The sequence below is a fragment of the Meles meles genome, chromosome 11 (genome assembly GCF_922984935.1).
Source record: "Meles meles chromosome 11, mMelMel3.1 paternal haplotype, whole genome shotgun sequence".
Lineage (NCBI taxonomy): Eukaryota > Metazoa > Chordata > Mammalia > Carnivora > Mustelidae > Meles > Meles meles.
Window position 1 is genome coordinate 9,117,317 of NC_060076.1, and position 22,684 is coordinate 9,140,000.

The window sequence follows — 22,684 nt, forward strand, 5'->3', positions numbered from 1 at the left end:
GCTCACTCTGACTTGTTAACATACTTCCTCTTCTCAGAAGAAAAAGAAAAATCATTTAGGTGTATATATTATGAATGCAGTTATGTAATAAAAAAAGCATACATGTTGACAAGAATGGGAAAGTATCAGCAGAAATAAGGATAACAATTGTTAGGAAGGATTTCTTTCTGAAGGAAGTACTTTAAAATACCTTTGTTACATAATATCTTTTGTTAAAATACTCAAAGTTGAGAAGCAATTTTGAAATTTTTTTTTTTTTGCTTTCTGACATTACCTTAACTCTTTGACTTGAGATATTTAAAGTATGAAGCAGAAATATTCATTCATCTGCTTAGCCAATAAATTACCTTTTGCAGCTTATTGCATTTAGAAGCTTGCTGGAATCATGGGGAATATAAACGTTCAAGACTTGGCGGTTGCTTTTCAGTGACAATGTGGCTTATGAGGAAGAGAAGAAATGTTCCCGAAAAGCTATAATAAAGGCAATCTGAATGAAGTTTGGTCTAGAGAACTGTGACAATGTAGTATCAGTATTGAAGAGAAGGTAAAGACCAGTCCCGTGCACTGGACTTCCTAAAAAGGGAACATTTAGGCTGGGCCTGGAAGGATGAGCAAAGTCTCACGAAATCAACATGAACACTCGCTCCATTCCAGGCTCCATGCTGGACACCCTCACAGATGACATGTCATCAGTGGCGACCAAGTTGGGGATAGGGTTGGGAGTTTACTGTGGAAGGCCAGAGATGGGCTGGGAGGAGAGGAGGGGTAAGACCAAGAGGGATTTCATTTTGTATTAATCACAGGAGAGAACAATTTAATGATATAAAGAGAGCACTAAAAATGTTAGAAGTTTGATCTAATAATTCCATTTGTGAGAATTAATCCTAGGAAATAGTTCTAAAGATCAAAAAGTTTCAATGCATAAAGATTTTCACTGAAACACTAGTTTCCATAAACATGTGTTTAAAATATCCTCTTTTCACCATTTTCTTGCTCCTTACCTTGTTTTATTTTCTTCACAGCACTCACCATTGCATTTCATTGCATAACTGAATAGAATGCCATAGCACACAGGCATACCCTGTATTACTGTGCTTCACACGTACTGCAGTTTTAATGAATTAAAGGTCTGTGACAGTCCTGCATCGAACAAATTTATCAGAGGCAATTTACCAATAACAGTTGCTCACTTGGTGTCTCTGTGTTACATCCTGATAATTCTTGAAATATTTCAAACATTTCTATTATTATTTATTTGTTATGGTGATCTGTGATCAGTGATCTTCGATGTTACTATTGTGATTGCTTTTGGATGTCAAGAATGGTGCCCATCAAAGACAGCAAACTTAATAAATGTTGTGTGTGTTTGGACTGTTCTACTGACTGGCCATCCCCCCGTCTCTCCCTATCTCCTCAGGCCTCCCTATTCCCTGAGACACAGCAATATTGGTATTAGGTCAATTAGTAACCCTACGATGTCCTCTAAGTGTTCAGGTGAAAGGAAGAGTTGCACATCTCTCACTTGAAATCAAAGGCTAGAAATGATTGAGCTTAGAGGGGAAGGGATGTCTTCATTAAGCTTGGTAAAACAGGCCAAAAACTAGGCCTCTTGAGCCGAACCGTCAACCAAGTTGTGAATGTAAAGGAAAAGTTCTTGAAGGAAATTGGAAATTAAAAATGCTATCCCAATGAACGCATGAATGATAAGAGAGTGAAAATAGGGCACCTGGCTGGCTTAGTTGGTTGGGCATCTGCCTTCAGCTCAGGTCATGATCCTAGGGTCCTGGATCAAGTCCCATGTCAGCCTTCCTGCTCAGCAGGGAGTCTGCTTCTCCCTCTACCCTTCCCCCAGGCTCATTCTCTCTCTCTCTCAAATAAATAAATAAATAATCTTAAAATTTTTTTTTCTTTTAAAAAGAGTTTTAGTGGTCTATATAGAAGATCGAATAGGCTAGAACATATTCTCTTAAGCCAAAGTCTAATCTAGAGCAAGGCCCTAACACTTTTCAATCCTGTGAAGGCTAAGAGAGGGGTGGAGGCTGCAGAAGAAAACTCTGAAGCTAGTTGGGGTTGGTTTGTCTAAGGAAGAAGTCACCACCATAACATAGAAGTGCAAGGTGAAGCAGCAGGTGCTGACCGAGAAGCTGCAGCAAGTTCTCCAGAAGAACTAGCTAAGATCATTAATGCAGGCGACTACATGCAACAACAGATTTTCAGTGTAGACAAAGCAACCTTATCCTGGAAGAAGATGCCATCTAGGATTTTCCTTGCTAGAGAAGAGAAGTCAATGCCTGGCTTCAAAGCTTCAAAGAACAGGTTGGTTCTCTGGTTAGGCGCTAATACAGCTGGTGACTTTGAGGTCAATGCTCACTGACCGTTCCAAAAATGGGAGGGCCCTAGAGAGTTCTGTTAACTCTAGTCTGCCTGTGCTCCATCAGTGGAACAACCAAGCCTAGATGACAACAGATCTGTTTACAAAATGGTTTCCTGAATATCTTAAAGCTCACTGTTAAGACCTAAAATCAATGCACAGAAATCAGTTGCATTTCTGTACACCAACAACAAGACTGAAGAAAGAGAAATTAAGGAGTCAATCCCATTTACAATTGTACCCAAAACTATAAGATACCTAGGAATAAACCTAACCAAAGAGACTAAGAATCTATACACAGAAAATTATAAAGTACTCATGAAAGAAATTGAGGAAGACACCAAAAAATGGAAAAATGTTCCATGCTCCTGGATTGGAAGAATAAATATTGTGAAAATGTCCATGCTACCTAAAGCAATCTACACATTTAATGCAATCCCTATCAAAATACCATCCATTTTTTTCAAAGAAATGGAACAAATAATCCTAAAATTTATATGGAACCAGAAAAGACCTCGAATAGCCAAAGGAATATTGAAGAACAAAGCCAAAGTTGGTGGCATCACAATTCCGGACTTCAAGCTCTATTACAAAGCTGTCATCATCAAGACAGCATGGTACTGGCACAAAAACAGACACATAGATCAGTGGAACAGAATAGAGAGCCCAGAAATCGACCCTCAACTCTATGGTCAACTAATCTTTGACAAAGCAGGAAAGAATGTCCAATGGAAAAAAGACAGCCTCTTCAATAAATGGTGCTGGGAAAATTGGACAGCCACATGCAGAAAAATGAAATTGGACCACTTCCTTATACCACACACGAAAATAGACTCCAAATGGATGAAGGACCTCAATGTGAGAAAGGAATCCATCAAAATCCTTGAGGAGAATGCAGGCAGCAACCTCTTCGACCTCAGCCGTAGCAACATCTTCCTAGGAACAACGGCAAAGGCAAGGGAAGCAAGGGCAAAAATGAACTATTGGGATTTCATCAAGATCAAAAGCTTTTGCACAGCAAAGGAAACAGTTAACAAAACCAAAAGACAACTGACAGAATGGGAGAAGATATTTGCAAACGACATATCAGATAAAGGGCTAGTATCCAAAATCTATAAGGAACTTAGCAAACTCAACACCCAAAGAACAAACAATCCAATCAAGAAATGGGCAGAGGACATGAACAGACATTTCTGCAAAGAAGACATCCAGATGGCCAACAGACACATGAAAAAGTGCTCCACGTCACTCGGCATCAGGGAAATACAAATCAAAACCACAATGAGATATCACCTCACACCAGTCAGAATGGCTAAAATTAACAAGTCAGGAAATGACAGATGCTGGCGAGGATGTGGAGAAAGGGGAACCCTCCTCCACTGTTGGTGGGAATGCAAGCTGGTGCAACCACTCTGGAAAACAGCATGGAGGTTCCTCAAAATGTTGAAAATAGAACTACCCTATGACCCAGCAATTGCACTACTGGGTATTTACCCTAAAGATACAAACATAGTGATCCGAAGGGGCACGTGTACCCGAATGTTTATAGCAGCAATGTCTACAATAGCCAGACTATGGAAAGAACCTAGATGTCCATCAACAGATGAATGGATCAAGAAGATGTGGTATATATACACAATGGAATACTATGCAGCCATCAAAAGAAATGAAATCATGCCATTTGCGACGACGTGGATGGAACTAGAGGGTATCATGCTTAGTGAAATAAGTCAATCGGAGAAAGACAACTATCATATGATCTCCCTGATATGAGGACATGGAGAAGCAACATGGGGGGGTAGGGGGATAGGAGAAGAGTAAATGAAACAAGATGGGATTGGGAGGGAGACAAACCATAAATGACTCTTAATCTCACAAAACAAACTGGGGGTTGCTGGGGGGAGGTGGGATTGGGAGAGGGGGAGCGGGCTATGGACATTGGGGAGGGGAGGCGAACCATAAGAGACTATGTACTCTGAAAAACAACCTGAGGGTTTTGAAGGGTCAGGGGTGGGAGGTTGGGGGAACAGGTGGTGGGTAATGGGGAGGGCACGTTTTGCATGGAGCACTGGGTGTTGTGCAAAAAGAATGAATACTGTTACACTGAAAAAATAAATAAAATGAAAAAAAAAAAAAAAAAGACCTACTGCTCAGGAAAAAAAAAAGACTGCTTTCAAAATGTTACTGCTCACTGACCATGCACCTGGCTACCCATGAGCAGTGACGGAGATGGACAATGAGACTGTGTTTTCATGGCTGCTACCACAACATCCATTCTGCAGCCCATGGATCAAGGAGAAGTCTGACTTTCAAGTGTCACTATTTAAGAAATACATCTTGTAAAGATATAGCTGTCAGAGATGGTGATTCCTCTGCTGGACCTGGGCAAAGTAATTGAAAATCTTCGGGAAAGGATTCCCCATTCTGAGGCCAATATGAACATTCATGATTCATGGGAAGAGATCCAAATACCAACACTAACAGGAGTTTGAGAGAAGTTGATTCCAAACCTCATAATGACTTTTTAGTGGAGGAAGTCACTGCAGATGTGGTGGGAATAGCAAGGAAACTAGAGAGTGGAGCCTGAAGTGGACAGAACTGCTGCCATCTCATGATAAAACTTGAACAGATGAGGAGTTGCTTCTTATGGATGAGTAAAGAAAATGATTTCTCTTTTTTTAAAATTTTTAAATCTTTTTAATTAACATATAATGTATTATTAGCCCCAGGGGTACAGGTCTGTGAATCGCCAGGCTTACACACTTCACAGCACTTACCATAGCACACACCCTCCCCCATGTCCATAACCCAACCACCTTCTCCCTCTTCTCTCCCCCCAGGAACCCTCAAGAAAGTGATTTCTTAAGATGGAATCTACTCTTTGTGAAGATGCCATGAAGATAGTTGAAATGACAACAAAGGATTTAGAATGTGACATAAACAGTTGATAAATCAGCAGCAGGGCTTGAGAAGACTGACTCCAATTTTGAAAGAAGCTCTATTGCGAGTAAAATACTATCAAAAAGCATCACATGCTACAGAGAAATCGTCTGTGAAGAGACAGTCATGCAGCAAACTTCACTGTTGTCTTAAGAAATTGTACCAGTCACTCCAGCCTTCAGCAACAACCACCCTGATCAGTCAGCAGCATCAACACTGAGACAAGACCCTCCACCAGCAAAAAGATTATAACTTGCTGGAAGCTCAGATGATGGTTAGCACTTTTTTTTTTTAGCAATAAAGTATTTTTTTTAAATATTTTATTTATTTATTTGACAGATAGAGATCACAAGTAGGGAGAGAGGCAGGCAGAGAGAGAGAGAGAGGAGGAAGCAGGCTCCCCGCCAAGCAGAGAGCCCGATGCGGGGCTCGATCCCAGGACACCGGGATCATGACCTGAGCTGAAGGCAGAGGCTTTAACCCACTGAGCCACCCAGGCGCCCCAGCAATAAAGTATTTTTTAATTAAGGCATGTACATTTTATTTTAGATATAATGCTATGGCACACTTAACAGACTATAGTACAGTGAAACATAACTTTTATAGGCGCTAGGAAGCCAAAATATTCATTTGATTCACTTTATTGTGATACTCGCTTCACTGCGGTGGTCTAGAACCAAGCCTGCAATATATCTGAGGTATTCCTATATTTGTTTACTTGTTAATTGTCTGTTTCACCAAGTAGAATGTAAGTTCAACTGGGTCAAATATGTTAACCTATCTTGTTTACTTTTATAATCTTCAGCATAAGTAAATACTTGTAGAAGGAAGGAAGAAAGGAAAGAAGAAAAGAAGAAAGAAACCATAATGGAAATTAATAGGGACAACTTAAATGTTCAAAAATGCAGGAATAGCTAGGTAAATTATTTATCATATATCCATTGGTAGACTTCAACCATTAAAATGTTTAAAATTAGAGCTTATACTATATAAAAATGTTTATTTATTCATGGTAAACTTTTAAAAATGCAAACCAAATCAGGCATATTGCACCATCACCAGAACATTTTTTTAAAACCTCCAAACCAGAAGGAAATATCCTAGAGCATTTTCAGTTATTTTCTTTCCTTATGTAGCAAAAATGTGATATTCTTTAACCTTGCATTTTTCTATTCTATAGATTATCCAATTTTCCAAAGAGAGCTTGGGATTTTTTAAATAGGAAAAAAAAAAATAGAATAAAACTTCAAAGAATCTTAATAACGAAAAAGCAATTCAGGCAGGAACAGGTCACATAAGGCCTTAAATGCTAGGTTAAGTAGTGTGTATGTGAGTTATCCAGCACTGAAAAGCTACTGTGGTTTTTAAGCAAAGCAATTGGGGTATCACGGGGACGTGCCAGGGCGGTGGGAAGGAGGGTAAGAAAGGGACTGAGACTGGAGACAGGGAGACACAGGAGAGAACTGTGGTAGGCCAGGTACAAAAGGACGGACTGAGTAGTGTGAGCTAATATGGGCAATATGAGCTAATATGGAAAGAAAGAGCTAATATGGGCAATGCTGAAAACCAAGCACTGGTGAGTTCTGGTAACTGATTCCGTATGGAAGAAGAAGGAACCAGAAGTGATACAGGGCTTTCCTTAGCTAGGAGAATGGAAGTACAGGTAGGTGGCATACGATTCTCTGTTCTCCAAGAAAGAGCTCTGGCATGAACACTGTCCCACACACCTTGTTTTCCAGTTGAGAAGCTAACTTAGTTATTTTCTTCAATATTGTAAAAGTTGGATAGTAATTACCACCTCTGTCAGACTGCAAGGCAGAGAAAGCAAAACAAAACAGAAACTCCTTTCAAAAGCTGAAGACCGATCACAAGCTTCAGCAATGTCCAAGAGGCTTCCCCTCAGAAGCAGCATACCCTAGGAGCTTGACAATTCTGCTACGTCATCTAGTAGGTGCGACGCACCACAAACAGTTGATTAACTCCTGCAAAACTTGGTGAAAGTTTCAGATAAAAGGGAAATTTTCATCTTTATGGAAGAAACTGATAAGCTTTCTTCCTTGATTTGGAAAAAACAGTATTTGGGGTTTTTGTGGTCATTGCTATTAACTACAACACATTTCCTTCTTGGGAGTATGAGTGTCTCCAAGCATTGTCTCATCATAGGCCCAGGTAACGTAACACCGAGAAATTCTTAGAAAGCAAACCTTTGTTAAAACAGAGTTACATACTGAAAATTATCCTTAAAAATGCTTTTATCCTTAAAAATACTTTTTAGCATCAGAGTTAAAGGCTACATCTTCCTGAGTCATTAGTAGCAGCAGTAATCCTATCTGTTTTCTGAGTCACCAAAATGGTAGCTAACAGTAGGACCCACTCCCAGATAAGAGGAGGCCTCACAGTGCTGGCACCGGGAGGTGAATTACCTATCCATTGCAGAGAAGAGCTCTCAGCCAAATTAAAGAAGACTCTAGGACCAACTGGCCAGTTTTACAGAAAATAACATACAAGGAGTGAAAGGGGAAAAGAAGAAAAGCCATGCAACAGATCTGTGGCCTCACATACCTGGCATCAAGGAACCTCGATCTTAAAATCATAACTGCTTCACAAGTGCTTTGCTTGAGCTGCATCTGAATGGAACTAAATTTTCGATGGATGATGCCCACCATTCTTTCAATCTCTTTTGGGGAAATGGGACGTGTTCTACTCTGCTCTCGGAGAAGGTTCATCACGTGTGTAGTGAATTCATTACACGCCTGTAAAGGGGGGAAAAAAAGTCACTCCTTAGGAATCTGGTATTTTGTATTCTCACACCCAAACATTAACAGCTAAATTTCCACTTCATTTGCAATTGCCAATGGTATTATGCAGCGGGTAGGGGAAAATGAAAGCTAAGACACTTGTCAAATGGCAGTGATAGTCCGATGGGGCAGCCAGAATTCTGAAACTGGGAATGGCCCAACATGCAAAGGAGGCAGAACCCTCAACTGTCCTTCCACCCACCCTTTTCCCAGTTCCAAAATGAGGTTTTCCACTGGAGGACACGCTCTACCAACTCCTATGTATAAATAGGAATATATGTGCTTTGTCAATACTAAGCATCTCCTGTTTTTCTCTGGGATTTTACATATATTCAGCAAATGTTTAATGAAGGGCTCTGGAGGCCCGACTCTTCCTGATGCTATTAAGGTAGAGAAATGAGCAAGATATGCACTTGGTCTTCAGTAGGATAAATATATATATATATAAGAAAATAATTCTCAGGCAAGCAGTCTGTGCAAAGTGTCACTGGAAGATATGATTAAGTGTTTCCTAAGATCCAAGGAGGGAGTATTCTCATCTGGAGGCAGAGAAATCATCAGGCTTCATGGCAGAGTGACATTTGGGCTTCGAAGAATGGGTAGGATTTTTGAAAGGTGGATAAAGGTAGACATTAGGAAGAATGCTAGGCACAAGAAAAACCCTGGAAATAATGATAGGTTGCAAGTTCAGAGGATGAGAGAGAAAATGTAGAGGAGAAGAGGGATTCAGGTCCATGGAAGGACATAAAGGGCCTTGGATGACAAGGATGCCAGTGTCCTGGAATAATTCGGCTGTGGTGTGGGCCTTATCAGTAGATATGAGCCAGCCGTGGAAGATGAGTAAAGCCACTTAACTCTTCAGGGCAGGTGCAGCAGGAAAACAAGGATCACACTTCGGTCTCAAACTTTTAAGTTAACAACCCTCAAGCCCTCTTTCAGTTCACCTGTATTGTTTTAAATCGATAAAACCAAGTGATGGGGCCTACGCTGAAATCTACTACTGCTTTGGTAAATAAAGCACCAGTCTATACCCTTGGATAAAAAGAACATCTTTTGGCATTTTCATTAAAAAGGCAAGACAGAGATTCTGTATCTTATTGCACAGATGCCCCTGGTAGGGTGAGCAGACAGAACAATCATTGATCACGGCAAGACATAGTTTGAAGCTGTAATAATGTCCACTTCCCTACAGATATCCTGAACATTGCTCACATATAGCACATGATGCTTTTTCTAACTGCTCATTAGAGAACTAACCTTTCAAGTAAGTACACTGGGTGTTTCAGTTACTCTAAGCTTTACGGAGCTTTCCTATACATATTTCTAAGGTGAGGTAAAATGAGTCTTGCTTATCAGTTAAAGGGTGCTTTTTTCTCTCCCCCATATGTTTTAAGTCTTAAGCAATTTAAGCGAGTAGTGACCCCGTGTTACACTTAACAGGATTCTTCAGAGCGTAGAACTGTGCGATAGAGACAGACAGTAGGCATCAATGAGCATCTACTGACTGGTCAGTTGTATTACAGTTCAAGAGTAATGCTGATTAGTATCTGTAAGTACGTTATCCCTGCACCATATGTGAAGAATTCTCCACTCGCAGTCCGTGGGTAAGTCTGGAATGTCTATGACTCCTTGAAATCTTATCCAAGTTGTATGCAGATGTGTGACACCTGAAGGGACAATCCGGGGAGTTTTGTTTTCTTTTCAGATTCTTAGCCAGTTTATAACTAAAAAAGGCTAAGAATTATTGTCCTAGGTTATGACACAGTAAAATGTTAAAGAACTGTGAAGCTCTAAAATCTCAAGTTCTTTCTGCCTTTAAGGAAATTAAAATAAAAATAAGATTGTCTCTCATTATACTACTTACCCTACCTTAGGCCAAACTGAATATAAGTGGTCACCCTGCCAAGAAATATTTGTACATATTTTTTTTCTTGTACTTTCTCTAAAGAGATGTTCATATAATTTCAAAATTATGTAATTTGATGAACTCTCACACTCTGTTTTCTCTGTGATAAAATGAAGAAACCTAGACCAGCACCATGTCCCCACTCAGGGATCAGAAAGTATGTGCTTCTATAGCTAGTTCCAGAGAATGTCAATAGGTGGTCCAAAAGTACAGTATGTTTGGAAAATGCTGAGTTAACCAAAAATTTTAAAGATTTTTGTCTGTTTGGGGCGCCTGGGTGGCTCAGTGGGTTAAAGCCTCTGCCTTTGGCTCGGGTCATGGTCCCAGGGTCCTGGGATCGAGCCCCGCATCGGGCTCTCTGCTCGGTGGGGAGCCTGTTTCCTCCTCTCTCTCTGCCTGCTTGTGATCTCTGTCAAATAAATAAATCTTAAAAAAAAAAAAAAAAGATTTCTGTCTGTTCGTTTTTGCAAGACTCCTCAACACTAATATGGCAATATGCAGAATAAATCTTTAAGGGGGAATGGGAAAGCCAACTTTCCCCCAATAAATTAGGATACAAAAATCTCTTTTCTCTAGAGCAGTGCTATCCAAAAGAAATATACTGCAAGCCACATATGAAATTAAAAAACAAAACTCCAGCAGTCACATTAAAAAAATAAAAAGAATCAGGTGAAATTAATTTTAAAAATATATTTATTGGGGCGCCTGGGTGGCTCAGTGGATTAAGCCGCTGCCTTCGGCTCAGGTCATGATCTCAGGGTCCTGGGATCGAGCCCCGCATCGGGCTCTCTGCTCCACAGGGAGCCTGCTTCCTCCTCTCTCTCTGCCTGCCTCTCTGCCTACTTGTGATCTCTCTCTGTCAAATAAATAAATAAAATCTTTAAATATATATATATATATTTATTTAACCCACTATATGAAAACTATTAACATTTCAACACACATTCAGTATTTTAGAAACATGGTTAATGAAGAATATTACGTTATTTTGGGGGGTACACTTTCTAATCTGGGACATTCACACATCTCAGTTCAAACTAGCCAGATTTCGGGGTCCCTGGTTGGCTCAGTGGGTTGAAGCCTCTGCCTTCGGCTCAGGTCATGATCCCAGGGTCCTGGGATTGAGCCCCACATCGGGCTCTCTATTCAGCAGGGAGCCTGCTTCCTCCTCTCTCTCTGCCTGCTTCTCTGCCTACGTGTGATCTCCGTCTGTGAAATAAATAAAATCTTAAAAAAACTAGCCAGATTTCAAGCGCTCAATTACTCCCCATGGCTAGTGGCCACCAGACCAGATAGCACAGCTCTACGGCATTTTGCAGACTCAAGTGCTAAGAAAAACTCTTTGGGAAACCACATCCTGAGTAATCTTTGACGTTTCTTTCTTAATTCTTCCCCACCATGCATTCACACAAACACACGCAAAAAGACAGTTTCATTTACGAATGTCCTTGGTGAAGCAAGAGAAATTCTTCATTTTATTACATCTCAGCCCTTCACTACCTCTGTAAAATTCTGTGTGACAAAATGAGAAACAAACAAAAAGCACTTCTATTGCATATCAATGGTTGGTTATCTCGAGAAAAAGCACTTGTTTCAGTTGTGAGCTAAAGCTGCTTTTTTTATGGAACACCATTTTTTCAAAAAGCAAAACCAACAAATTAGAATTATTCAGACTTGGGTATTTGGTGGATATTCTCTCAAAAATGAAGTGTGCCTGCCATGTCAAGTAAAAGAGCTGATATTAAGTAGTGTGTATCATAACAAAATTTGAGTTTTCAAGTGAAAATTAGAATTTTGCAAAACTTGCATCCACCATTGTGAGCTTCACAGTTTCCCAGTCGACTTTCTGATTAGCTTGGTGTTGATACTCATAACTATATCTTGGTATCATAAAGTGAAATGTGTCAACACTGGAAGATGGATATAACTCAGTGAACCAGTATTTTCCAAATGATCAATGCATGATGTTACAAAAACACCATTCGAAGTGCGTATTAGACCAATGGACTTTAAAGAAACAGAGTACAAAGAACTAATTGATATGGTTTCAAACTCCACATTATAACTAACCTTTAAGGAATTACAACTTGTCAAGTTTTGGTGTAATATCAAAGAAGAAAGTCCATAGCTATCTGAAAAGGCTATTACCATATACTCCTGCCTTTTCCAGTGCCATGTCTGTGAGAGGTCAGATCCAGAAGCCCTTTGTGTCCTTCAACCACATGAGAGCAGACTGTCTGCAGAAGCATGGGTAAGATTCAGGTGACTTCTACTGAGCCCAACATTAAAGAGTTTGACAAGAATGTAAGAACAGAGTCATTATTCTCAATAGATGCTGAGGTTTTGGGGAAAATACAGGTTTTTACAAAATGTTATTTAGGTTAACATATAATGATTTATTATTAGTTTAAGATTAATTAATACTTTCAATTTCTCTGTTTTGATTTCTCTCATAATAAATGTTGACAGAAAAAATCCACCCATAAAAGCTCTTAAGGGTCTCTAATAACTTATAAGAGTCTAGATTTTAAGACCCAAAACTTTGAGAATCACTGTACTGGACTAAGGAAGCATTTTTAATTTGCACATACAACATGGTAAATTCCTAAAAACCTAGCTCACACATTATGGTAACATATATCTTTGACAGGGTGTATGACATGATAAATAATCCAAAACTCCTACGTGAATGATACCTGAGATGTTAGCTCTCTTAAGTTTTTCTCTAGCTGCATTTTAATCTCTCCAGAAATAATGTTTCCCTATGGTTTCTAGGAAGCGTGTAGGGGAAAAGGGTTAAAAGCAAAAGTTTCTGCATCTAAAAACTCATAATTTCCTGAAACATTTGCTGAATGTCTCACAACTTATTAAGTGAACTCATCTATGAATGCAAATGCTGATTAGCAATTTGGCAATAGCCCAACATTCACAGAATTCACATAGCTTTTCTTTAAACCAGTAGTTCATACATGATTAATTAGAACATCTCATTTATGTAGTGTGCACTTTAGCTCATTACTCTAAGTAAAATTCGTTAAGTATTTACATTTAGATAATTAAAATCTGGGTACACCCTTAAGAAAGATGCATACACTTTAGGCAAAGTGATTTTTTTCCTTTATACCACTGAAAGTAAATTACAGCCTCATTTACAGCATCATCTGTAACCAGTTTCACAGCAGAGCACAGTACTGCCTCATCTTCTAGTCCTTAAAAGGTATACATTTTTTAAACATATAAATGCTATGACAACGATCAAATGATTGCAGAGTTGTTCTGAAGGGCCACCCAACCACATACTAGCATCAATGCTGTTTTTAATGTGGGAGGTTCGCTTTAAACATTTATCACAATCTCTGTCGTACCTGTAAGACTATACTATTAAAATAGACATTGGAGAAATTTTTTATTGCCTTATTATTTTTCCAAGTGAAATTATCAGTTAAAATTTTTCTGGTCATCAATGTCCACAATACAAACATAGAAACACCTTGCTTAATTGGAACATTCAGGAAATAAGAGTTTTGGCTCCTTGAATTTTCTGATTTAAACTAATAGCAGAAACCTCTTTTTCTTTTAGTCTAGCTGTTGAAAACTATCTAGGATGCATTTTTGTGTTTTAAAACACACACACCAATAACAAGGTTCAATGAACATAAAATATGAAAAGCTCATCTGAAAAAATATTTTCAACCATCTTATTTATGAGAATTTCTCCTTGCCATTTGTTCCTTTCTCCTTAATAATCCAAAACCAATTGAAGATGTGAAATATGTGATTTATGATAATGATTTTAATGATATTTGTTGGCTGGTAAAACTGTCTGCTCACTATCTGTACACATTTCATTTACCCTCAAAATTAAAGTTTTCAGGTCTACTAAACTTCCAGGTTTGTCTGACTTTGTTGAAGTTTCGTTTCTTTTGTGGTGGTGCTTTTTTTCATTGTGAATTCAAAATACAACCCCTTCCTTGCCTGTAAATTCACACCATTGAATGTAAACATATGAAATCAGATAGTGAGCAAGCACTAATTTTAGAAGAAACTTTAAACTGGTTCAGTGATCAGATCTAAAAACTGAATTGGTCTTTTGTAACCATCTAGAGAAGCTGATTTCAGTCAACCAATCATGATACCCCATTCTAAAATCTACTTGTTAAAGAAAGAATAAATCTCCATCAAAAGGTATTGCCTCTCAAATTTGCATGTATCCATTCTCTAGATGTCTTTATAACCTTGCAAGTAACTCTAGTCCAATATCATAGATTTTGTATTTATGGAATGCTTATTAAAGTACCAAATTCTTCTTGTTTTAGAATAAAGCCAACATTCAAAAATATTTTTTCTAAACCAAGTAGAATGAGCCCAATATGAGTAAGGAACAGCCACAAAGACGAAATATCTACTGTATCTCAATACATCTTACCTAATTGCATGATTTAGGGGACTATCTCATGAGAGGTTTGTAAGGAGTATATTACATATTTTAAGCTCTTTCATAGAATCTAGAACAGAATTAATACTTAATAAATGGCAGTTATTGACAATGAAAATGGCAATTATATGAAATTCATATTTTGTATACGTTAGCTATTCTGCAAACAGTCCCTACTCTGATTACTTAATACAGTAATACAATCATGCCTTCCTACTGCCTGAATAATACAGACAGAAGTTGAAAACAAAAGAATATTCAAATATAAAACAATTCATTTTATTAATCAAGTTTGTGGTCAAAGATAAATTTGGTATGTAGAAGTAGTAAAGTAGAAACTTGGAGGGAAAAAGGAAACACTCAAACACTCTTTCCAGCCAAGGAAAAGACCCAGCATGAAAGCTGACAAGAAGTAAAACTCTTCCCTTGGAGCAGTGAATGACAAAGCCTTGCTTAGGAAAATGAATACAGAGTTTTCGTCAGCTTGAACCCTTTTGTCCTTCCTGCTTAACTCTTAAGAACAAATAGCAAAAATGGAATTGGGAATTTTGGGGCTACACAACCTCTAAGGTACTAACATCAGCATTTTTTAACCTCATAAAAATAAAACTCCTTTAGAAGCAAAGGGGATTTTACCAGCAAATCTGAGCACATAATCGTTGAGATCCCCAAAAAGCACAACCTTTATGATGGTTGACATTCCACATTCATTCTCCATTCCCCCAACAATTAATTCCCTACAGTCTGAAAGTCCTCCAGTAGCTAAATGTACCTGATTGGTCTTGGATACATTCGGTGTGCATGCTTGGCTCAATGTTTCACCTGATTAGAGGTGAATTCAAAAGACATCTGTGAACTCAGAAAGCAGGTTCTCAGATGCTTGGGGAGGGTTGGGACCCTTACAACACTTTTGCCTTCAGCAAAAATGTATTTCAATATAATTATAGTAGATAGCTTTCAATATGTCATCTCTATTATAGCAGCTGTAAATTATGGAGTGAATTGCCTGTGTACAAGCATTTCTTCTGGTACAAGCGAAGTGGGAGAGCTGCACAGGGCGTGATATATATCTTTTTCTTTTTAACTGAGAACAAATGTCTAAGTCAAATTTCATTTGCAAAAACTGATGTGTCCATTTCCCTTTGGTAGAGAGGTGGGAGAAGCCAAAAGGCCTTGAATTGTTAAAAACGGGGTTCCCAGGACCCCTGGTTCAAGTTCATTAGGAATTCACTTATTTTAATAGTTGGACCTTTAATCCTAAGAGCATATTTGAAAGGTACAGTAAAAGCATTTTTCAAAACTTGTAGCTAATCAACAAAAAGACAAGCAACCAGGTTTTTTTTTTTCCGAGCTAAAGAGAGAAGCAGTGTACTCTAAAGTATGATAAGACAGTTGCTGCAAACTTCAGAAAATTATACATCCCTGTTGGGTGTCAGGATCAACAAAAGAAAAGTGAAATATAATTTTTTTTGAAAAGTGAAAAAGTTTTGATTCATTTTGGGTGGTAGTAATATTCAAGAACCTTATTCCACTCTATATTCTAGGCCTTATATTTCAAAAGTGTTTATAAGTGACTTTAGATGGTTATCACCAAAAATCATTATATCTGAGCCTATGTAATGAAGACACAAGATCAAAGGACATTTTCTGGAGGAAAAAAAGGACAGGATTTTAAAGACAGTACCATTCCTGAAACACACATATAAAACCGAGCCTTGCAGCTTGGACTTAATTTTGCTCGAACTGTAGCTCTAGTCTGCTTAGCTTTGTAAATGTGGCTGTGTTTATAAGGTACTTTAATTTACTGCAGTGGTAGTGTTTGTTAATTTTATGGCAATCTAAATCTAAACAGGCTTCAGATACATTGTCATTACTGCTTCATTGCAAAACACAGTAGAGTGAATACTTCTAAGATTCCAATGTATTTGTTTCTTTCAGTAAAAGACTCAACACAATTTTCTGATGAAGCCACTGCCTTAACATGTATGTTCTTCCTATTATTAATAAGCTCTGTCACTCAGAACACTCATGCTTACTTTTAGGAGGAAAAGTATAATTTCTGGAAAGTCATTAAAATAGTTGTTTTTTCCTTCTCTACTCTGATCCCATTCTAAATGCAAGTCAACATGAGCGAATGAGAGAAAACCAGAATGTACTGAATTATTTTCCAATTCTATATAAGCAGCAGCACAATTCAGTGGAAAAGGAAGGCATATTGTCAGAAACTGACTTCAATACCTGATTCTGACACTAACTAGATGTGTGACAATGGACAAATCTTTCAACCTGAGTCACATTTTCTCATCTATAAAATGGAAATTATAACGCCACTTATCTTGGAAATGCCACCCTTTCATCTCACTTCGTTCTGCTTAGCCCTCCTAGTAGTTCCAAAGCGTATCCCTGGAAGGTCTAGCCCAGTTAGAGCCCACAACTTGTATCCCAAAGACTTGTGAAAAAACAATTGACTATCTTATGTCAAAAACTCACTGATCAAATAACTTGGGAACTACAGAGAGAAAAGCTATAAAAGCCAACCCCACAGAAACTCAAGTGAATTAAATGCTGCTATGTTGTTTCTAAAACAATTCAGACCTACAGAAGAAACTCTGTAAACTGAAATTCTGTTAATCAGCCAACCAGTCATCACACTCCGTCTATTAATTTGTCCATAAAACTATAGCAATATCAAATGGCTGTATTTTTCCTTCAGAGAGTGTCAAAAATGAGCAAGGAAATATATACTTAAGTGGTTTTTATTAGGTTACTGAATATATTGAGAAATAATTACTTCCGAATATATTGAATCCAAAAAAATCCAAAAGAACATACTATAGATTAACTTTCAAAGAACCTGTGTATATTCTTAAAGCAAAAACAATTCCAAATAACGTGGTAACACTGATTGATGACAGCCTCACCTGACTTCCAACAGGGCAAGGGAGAGTAAAAAGGAAGCTGGTATGAAAAAACTTGGTAGGAGACAGTAAGGGAACCACCTTAATTCTTTATCCAAAAAGTCGGGTCATTTCGCCCCTAATACTATGGATCTTTCCATGCAAGGTGAATAGTGGTATTTATTTAGTAAGTATGTATAGATACATTTAACATAAAGTTATGCAATTAAGATTATACTACAAATTGGAACCATTTTCTTCTCCTTATTCTCAGGGCAACTTTTTCAATCAAGACTTCTTTTGTTTACTCTGTTATTCATATGTCAAATCAGAAAGCTCCATTTTTTACATGTACATACATGAGATAATTTTTCCGAAATTCTTATTTGCACTTCTTCCACTGAAAATGATCCCTGCAAATGAGGCTAGAGATACAGTTTGAGATTCCAGAAAGTACTATGCAGGATTAAAAAAAAAGACAATATTTTATAATATTAATTTATATTGGATTTTAACATCAAGCTACATAAACTTTCTACCCTCCCTCAAAACACACTCACCTCTGGAACAGAGTCCAACATTTGCTTAATACCACCATATCCAGAATATTTGAGAAGGCAATGAGAAAAATAATATATAAAACTGAAACTATGCAGGGAACTCAGAAGAAAAGTCAGTAATAAAACTGGCCAGGACGCCCACATCACACTAAAGTGTTTGGACTTCATGAAGTGCCTGGCTGTGCAATGAAGTATTTGCTGGTGAAATGATATGTGCTTAAGACTTGCTTTTAAATAGCCCACCAAAACCAGAACAAGGTGTGTGTGTGTGTGTGTGTGTGTGTGTGTGTGTGTGTGTGTGTGTGTGTGGCAGAGAGAGAGAGAGAGAGAGAGAGAGGGAGAGAGGGAGAGAGAAGCAAAATAAGACTGGCAAAATACTGATATTATGCATCTGGGTGATGGGCGTCTAGGCAGTGCCTTATTGTAGGCTGAGCTCTCATAAAACTGCCAGAACACAATTGTTTTTGACCTAAAGCTTGGCAATTTCACCCAAATCAATGTAATAATATTCTCTTTATTTGGGGGTACATTTAAATATTTCCATAACAATGTTTGTTTTTAATTACCTGCTAGTGAAAAATCTGTCAAACTAAACAGGTTTTTAGGTTGAAACTAACAACAAAAATAAGTTAAAAACGAACTACCAACATTTTACATGATTTCATTGAATCTAAGACTTTTTTCCCCCCATCTTTTAACATCTTTGTGAAGTATGGAGCATATTACAGTCAACAGCATGTTATAGTTCAATTGGGTAGTGTTAACTTTTTTCTTGGTGGTACATATGACACAGCTTAAAATTAAAGATAGCTTAGATTCAATGAAGTATGTTTAACGTAATTGCTGAGGACAGCATTTTTAATCCACATCCCCTATCTACTCAGGAATGTAGCACACGATGCCCAGTATTCTCTGCTCCAAGGTATCTATAATTATCCTAGGAGTCTCCTCTTCAGAGAGAAAGGCCAGAACCTTCTTACTTTGTGCCAGTAGCTCCCTCCCCTATAGTCTGGCACAGTCCATCAGAATTAATTCCTGGGAGGATTCTGGAGCTCAGAGCAGAAGAGGAAGAGCTCCGTGTGCAGTGCTTCCCTTTCAAAGTTGTTAGAGCTCATGAACAAGGCCAGTGTGTACATGTTAATTATCCAGAGCTTTGAAGGGCACCAAGCAGCGAGGTTAGAGGGGAAGGATGGTTGCAGGTGTGGTAGTAAGGGCATGTGAATGTGAGGAATGAATAAAACTAGAACAAGTAGATGGGACAAAATAGGTTTCGCTTCACCTCTGAGATCTCAAAGGGACTTCATTTCATGAATCCAACAATTCACTTGGGTTTTTGCATTGACCTTATTTATTTCACTCTTTGTGTTAACACCTACCCCTCACAGCCCTCAGAATCGGTTAGCGCAGTCTAATAGAAGAGCAACAGAGGGTTTGTGCAGGACTATGAGAGTGGCGGCTGCTGACCTGTTCATATTTCTCCAGTTCTGTGTGATAGATTTGTCTGATCTGGGTCAATTTGGCTCTGTAATCTGAGTGTTCAATAGAGTTATCTGAAGAACCTCCAGAGGCTGCCGCGGCTGCAGCTGCTGCCGCCGATCCCCCACCTTTCTCAGGACCTGAAACCCCTTCTGCCAAAAGCATATTGTCCAGTCTCATTAGCTGGGGATCGGGAGGGTCCTCCTCCTGGGCTCCTCTGATGCTGAGACCTTCAAGGGAAGAGAGAGACAGAGAGAGAAGAAGCGAGAAACAGGACAAATCGTGTGAGTATTTTTGTTTATTTGAGAAAATGATCAAACAACATCAGTGTACTACGATTCATGCTGAGAATTTCTTTGTTCACATTCATCAATAAGCATAAGTATGAAAATTCTTTTCAAGAGAATATTTACATGCATCCCAGAATTTCTGTTATTACCCCCCTTTTAATTTATCCTAGATTGGATCCCTGGAAAAAGGTAACCCTGGCTTCTCAGAATACACTAACATCAATCTTCCCAAATTTCAAGGATTTAAGCATAAAATGAGAAGGGGTTAAAAAATTAGGGATTTTAAGAAAGGAAAAAAAAAAATAATCCCGAGGACATAAACAAACACATCTAAAGGTAGTTATTCTGCTTCTCTGTACGGTTAGAGAAACAGAATTTAAAATTCCATAGAATAACTGATTCACAAACTATATACAAAAATTAGAAAACAAACAGGATTAGATGGGAATTTCCATTGTGTAATTTCAGGGGGAGAAAGAAATTCATACACCATGAGGTAATTAGCTATGCTTTAAAAATATATATTAGTGAATGAATATGTTAACCAATTGCCTGTAAACTGTGAAATCAGGACCCTAAATAGAGTATTAAAAATGTACCACTGGAATGGCAAACAGTAGTCTCAATCTAATTTTGCTTTTAAATCAAGAACTTCCTAAGTGATGCCCAGTCAGCAACCTCATCTGAGAACTATAGATCACAGCTGACAATTCATAGGTTTAATCAGGTCACACAGGCTTTCTGCCAAGATGTTTTCAACAACACAGAAGACAAAGTTTTAAAATAATTATCATGGTATAAAAAGCACTGGAGTCATGACAGCTCAAAATCAGCATTTTCATTAATGTGTAACATAATCTAAAATATCCCAGCCCAATTAACCTCTGTAAATCTGTTTAAAAGCAGGCTCCCCACACTAGTTACAAGGCATCCTGGGGAAGAGGGAGGCGGGGAAGTTGGCATCTTGCATGTCTGCGTTTGGATTCGGCCTTTTTCGTCTGTGGCTGTTGTTGTTTATCCACAGTGGTGCACACTCTTGTGTCTAGTGTAACTTACATGACAGTAACATCTATAAGCTGCCAAGTACTCAACTGAGCACGAGCTCCGTGATTTTATATGCTAACCTAAAACTACCATCAATTCTTTTAAGAACAGATTTCATTCCTAGATGTCCTGAATTACACCCACAGCATGACAGAGCTCTTGGTTGTCTTAACGCAAATGCACAACTTTAATTTCCTCCCTCAAAACACTCTAAAGCTGTCACTTTCATTTAAAAATATACTTCAGAATAATTTCAACTGGGTAATAAAACTAACTCACAATAATTTAAAATTATATCTGTTGCCTGTTCAGAGGCAAATAAATAAGGTCTGAAAACTGTAATATACTAAGACAATAAATTCATTTATGGAATCAGAAAGTTAGGGAACTCTCTTAAATAAGATAGAATCAGTATCAGTATCAACATTGCTGATAATTAAAAATAGAAAAACATGTATTTGCTATTTCTTCTAGATCTGGTAAATACTGGTTATGCAGGCATTTTTAATTTAACATCTTTAATTTTCTTCCCTTCTAATTCACTTTGTTAGATGTTAAAATCTCGTGGCCTCGACATGTCTGTAGTTCCACATACCATTTTCTGTGCATCTGGCATGCAAGTGAGGACTCACTGACCAGCCTCTTCTCTTCACTCTGGGCTCAGCTTCATTTTATATTATTTGTTCGGGAGGCCCTTCAGTTTATCCTTTTTCAACTAAATTTTTGCTCACACTTTTGTGTGCTCACTATTTCTCTTCTGCATTTATACAGACCCTGGTGATTCTCCTGGAGATTGTGGGGTTCTTTTTTTAATCTACCTTCAAGGTTCCTCCAGGTTTCCAGTTTTCCCCCTCGTATTTATACACACTGATCTTTTTCCTATGGATATTTGGTGAGGTTCTTTAATAGTAGATCAACATCCATAGTCAAAATTATTACACTTCCCTGCACAAGTGTGGCAGTACAATGACTTAAAACACAAGGAAGCAGACTCTAAGGGAAAGAGAAGGAAACTCATCAGGAAGAAATGCAAAGACATGGCACTTTTATACATTGCTAATAGGTATATAAACCAATACTACCACACCAACAGGAAGCAACCGTTAAAGTCAACAGTAGTGGACACAAATAAAAATAAGTATGTATTTTTAGCTGGTATAACATTTTCCCTTTGTGATGAATAATATCTCTTCTAAAATCATAAGTAAACCAACATTTCAGTGTTTGCCTCAGATATAGGAAAAAATGTTTTAATATGATCTTTCTGCATTTATTTTATAAATTACGTGCATCGAGTCACATCAGAAAAATCATTCCTTGACAAAAAGTTCATACTCTTTTGGATGAAAAGTACTACAGCACTTTGTAATTAGGCAACATTGAGAAGGCTGGTTATCAATACTGAAGTCATTTTCATACCTACAGTTGGAAAAGTGAATCAAATTTCTTTCTCTACTAAGCAATGTCATGATTATGGATATTCAAATAGAAATATCTAGTTTCTAAAATTATTTTTAATTTAAATATTTCTATTCATATTCTTGCCTTACATTCAGATTGCTGTTTTATTCCTCGTCCCACCTACCTATTCACTCACTATTACTTAGCTTACTAACCTGCCAAAGTCACACATGGCTCCCAATTACAAGACCTACTCCTCTGGGCACCTATATACATTTTAATGAACCTAAATTTGCAAGGGGCAGGTTGTATCTGCCCGTGTAGGTATCAAAAGATCTTGATATCTTCAGATTTAAACTTGGAAAAACAATAATTTAAAAACTGCTCATTCTTGTTTTTAATCCAAAATGTATAATAGGACATTTACAGAGATTTATGAAGTTTTACATCTGGGCTCCTCAGTTATAATAGTATTATAAAGTTAAAAAACAACAACAACCCTATTTGCAATCTAGTTATAACCACAACATTCATTTCACTATCCCTAAGATTTAGACAAATCATAC

The 22,684-nt window shown here is 37.9% G+C and overlaps 1 protein-coding gene across 2 annotated transcripts in view; it reads right to left on the bottom strand.

Moving 5' to 3' along the window:
* PBX3 (PBX homeobox 3) overlaps positions 1-22,684 on the bottom strand; it is a 212,874-nt gene that overhangs the window by 36,722 nt on the left and 153,468 nt on the right. For both annotated transcript variants that reach the window (XM_046022725.1, XM_046022724.1), the window contains exons 3-4: positions 19,372-19,613; positions 7,874-8,064 (exon numbers count right to left, since the gene is read on the bottom strand). In XM_046022725.1, coding sequence (XP_045878681.1) covers positions 7,874-8,064; positions 19,372-19,613 — 433 coding nt within the window. The remainder of the gene's footprint in view (positions 1-7,873; positions 8,065-19,371; positions 19,614-22,684) is intronic.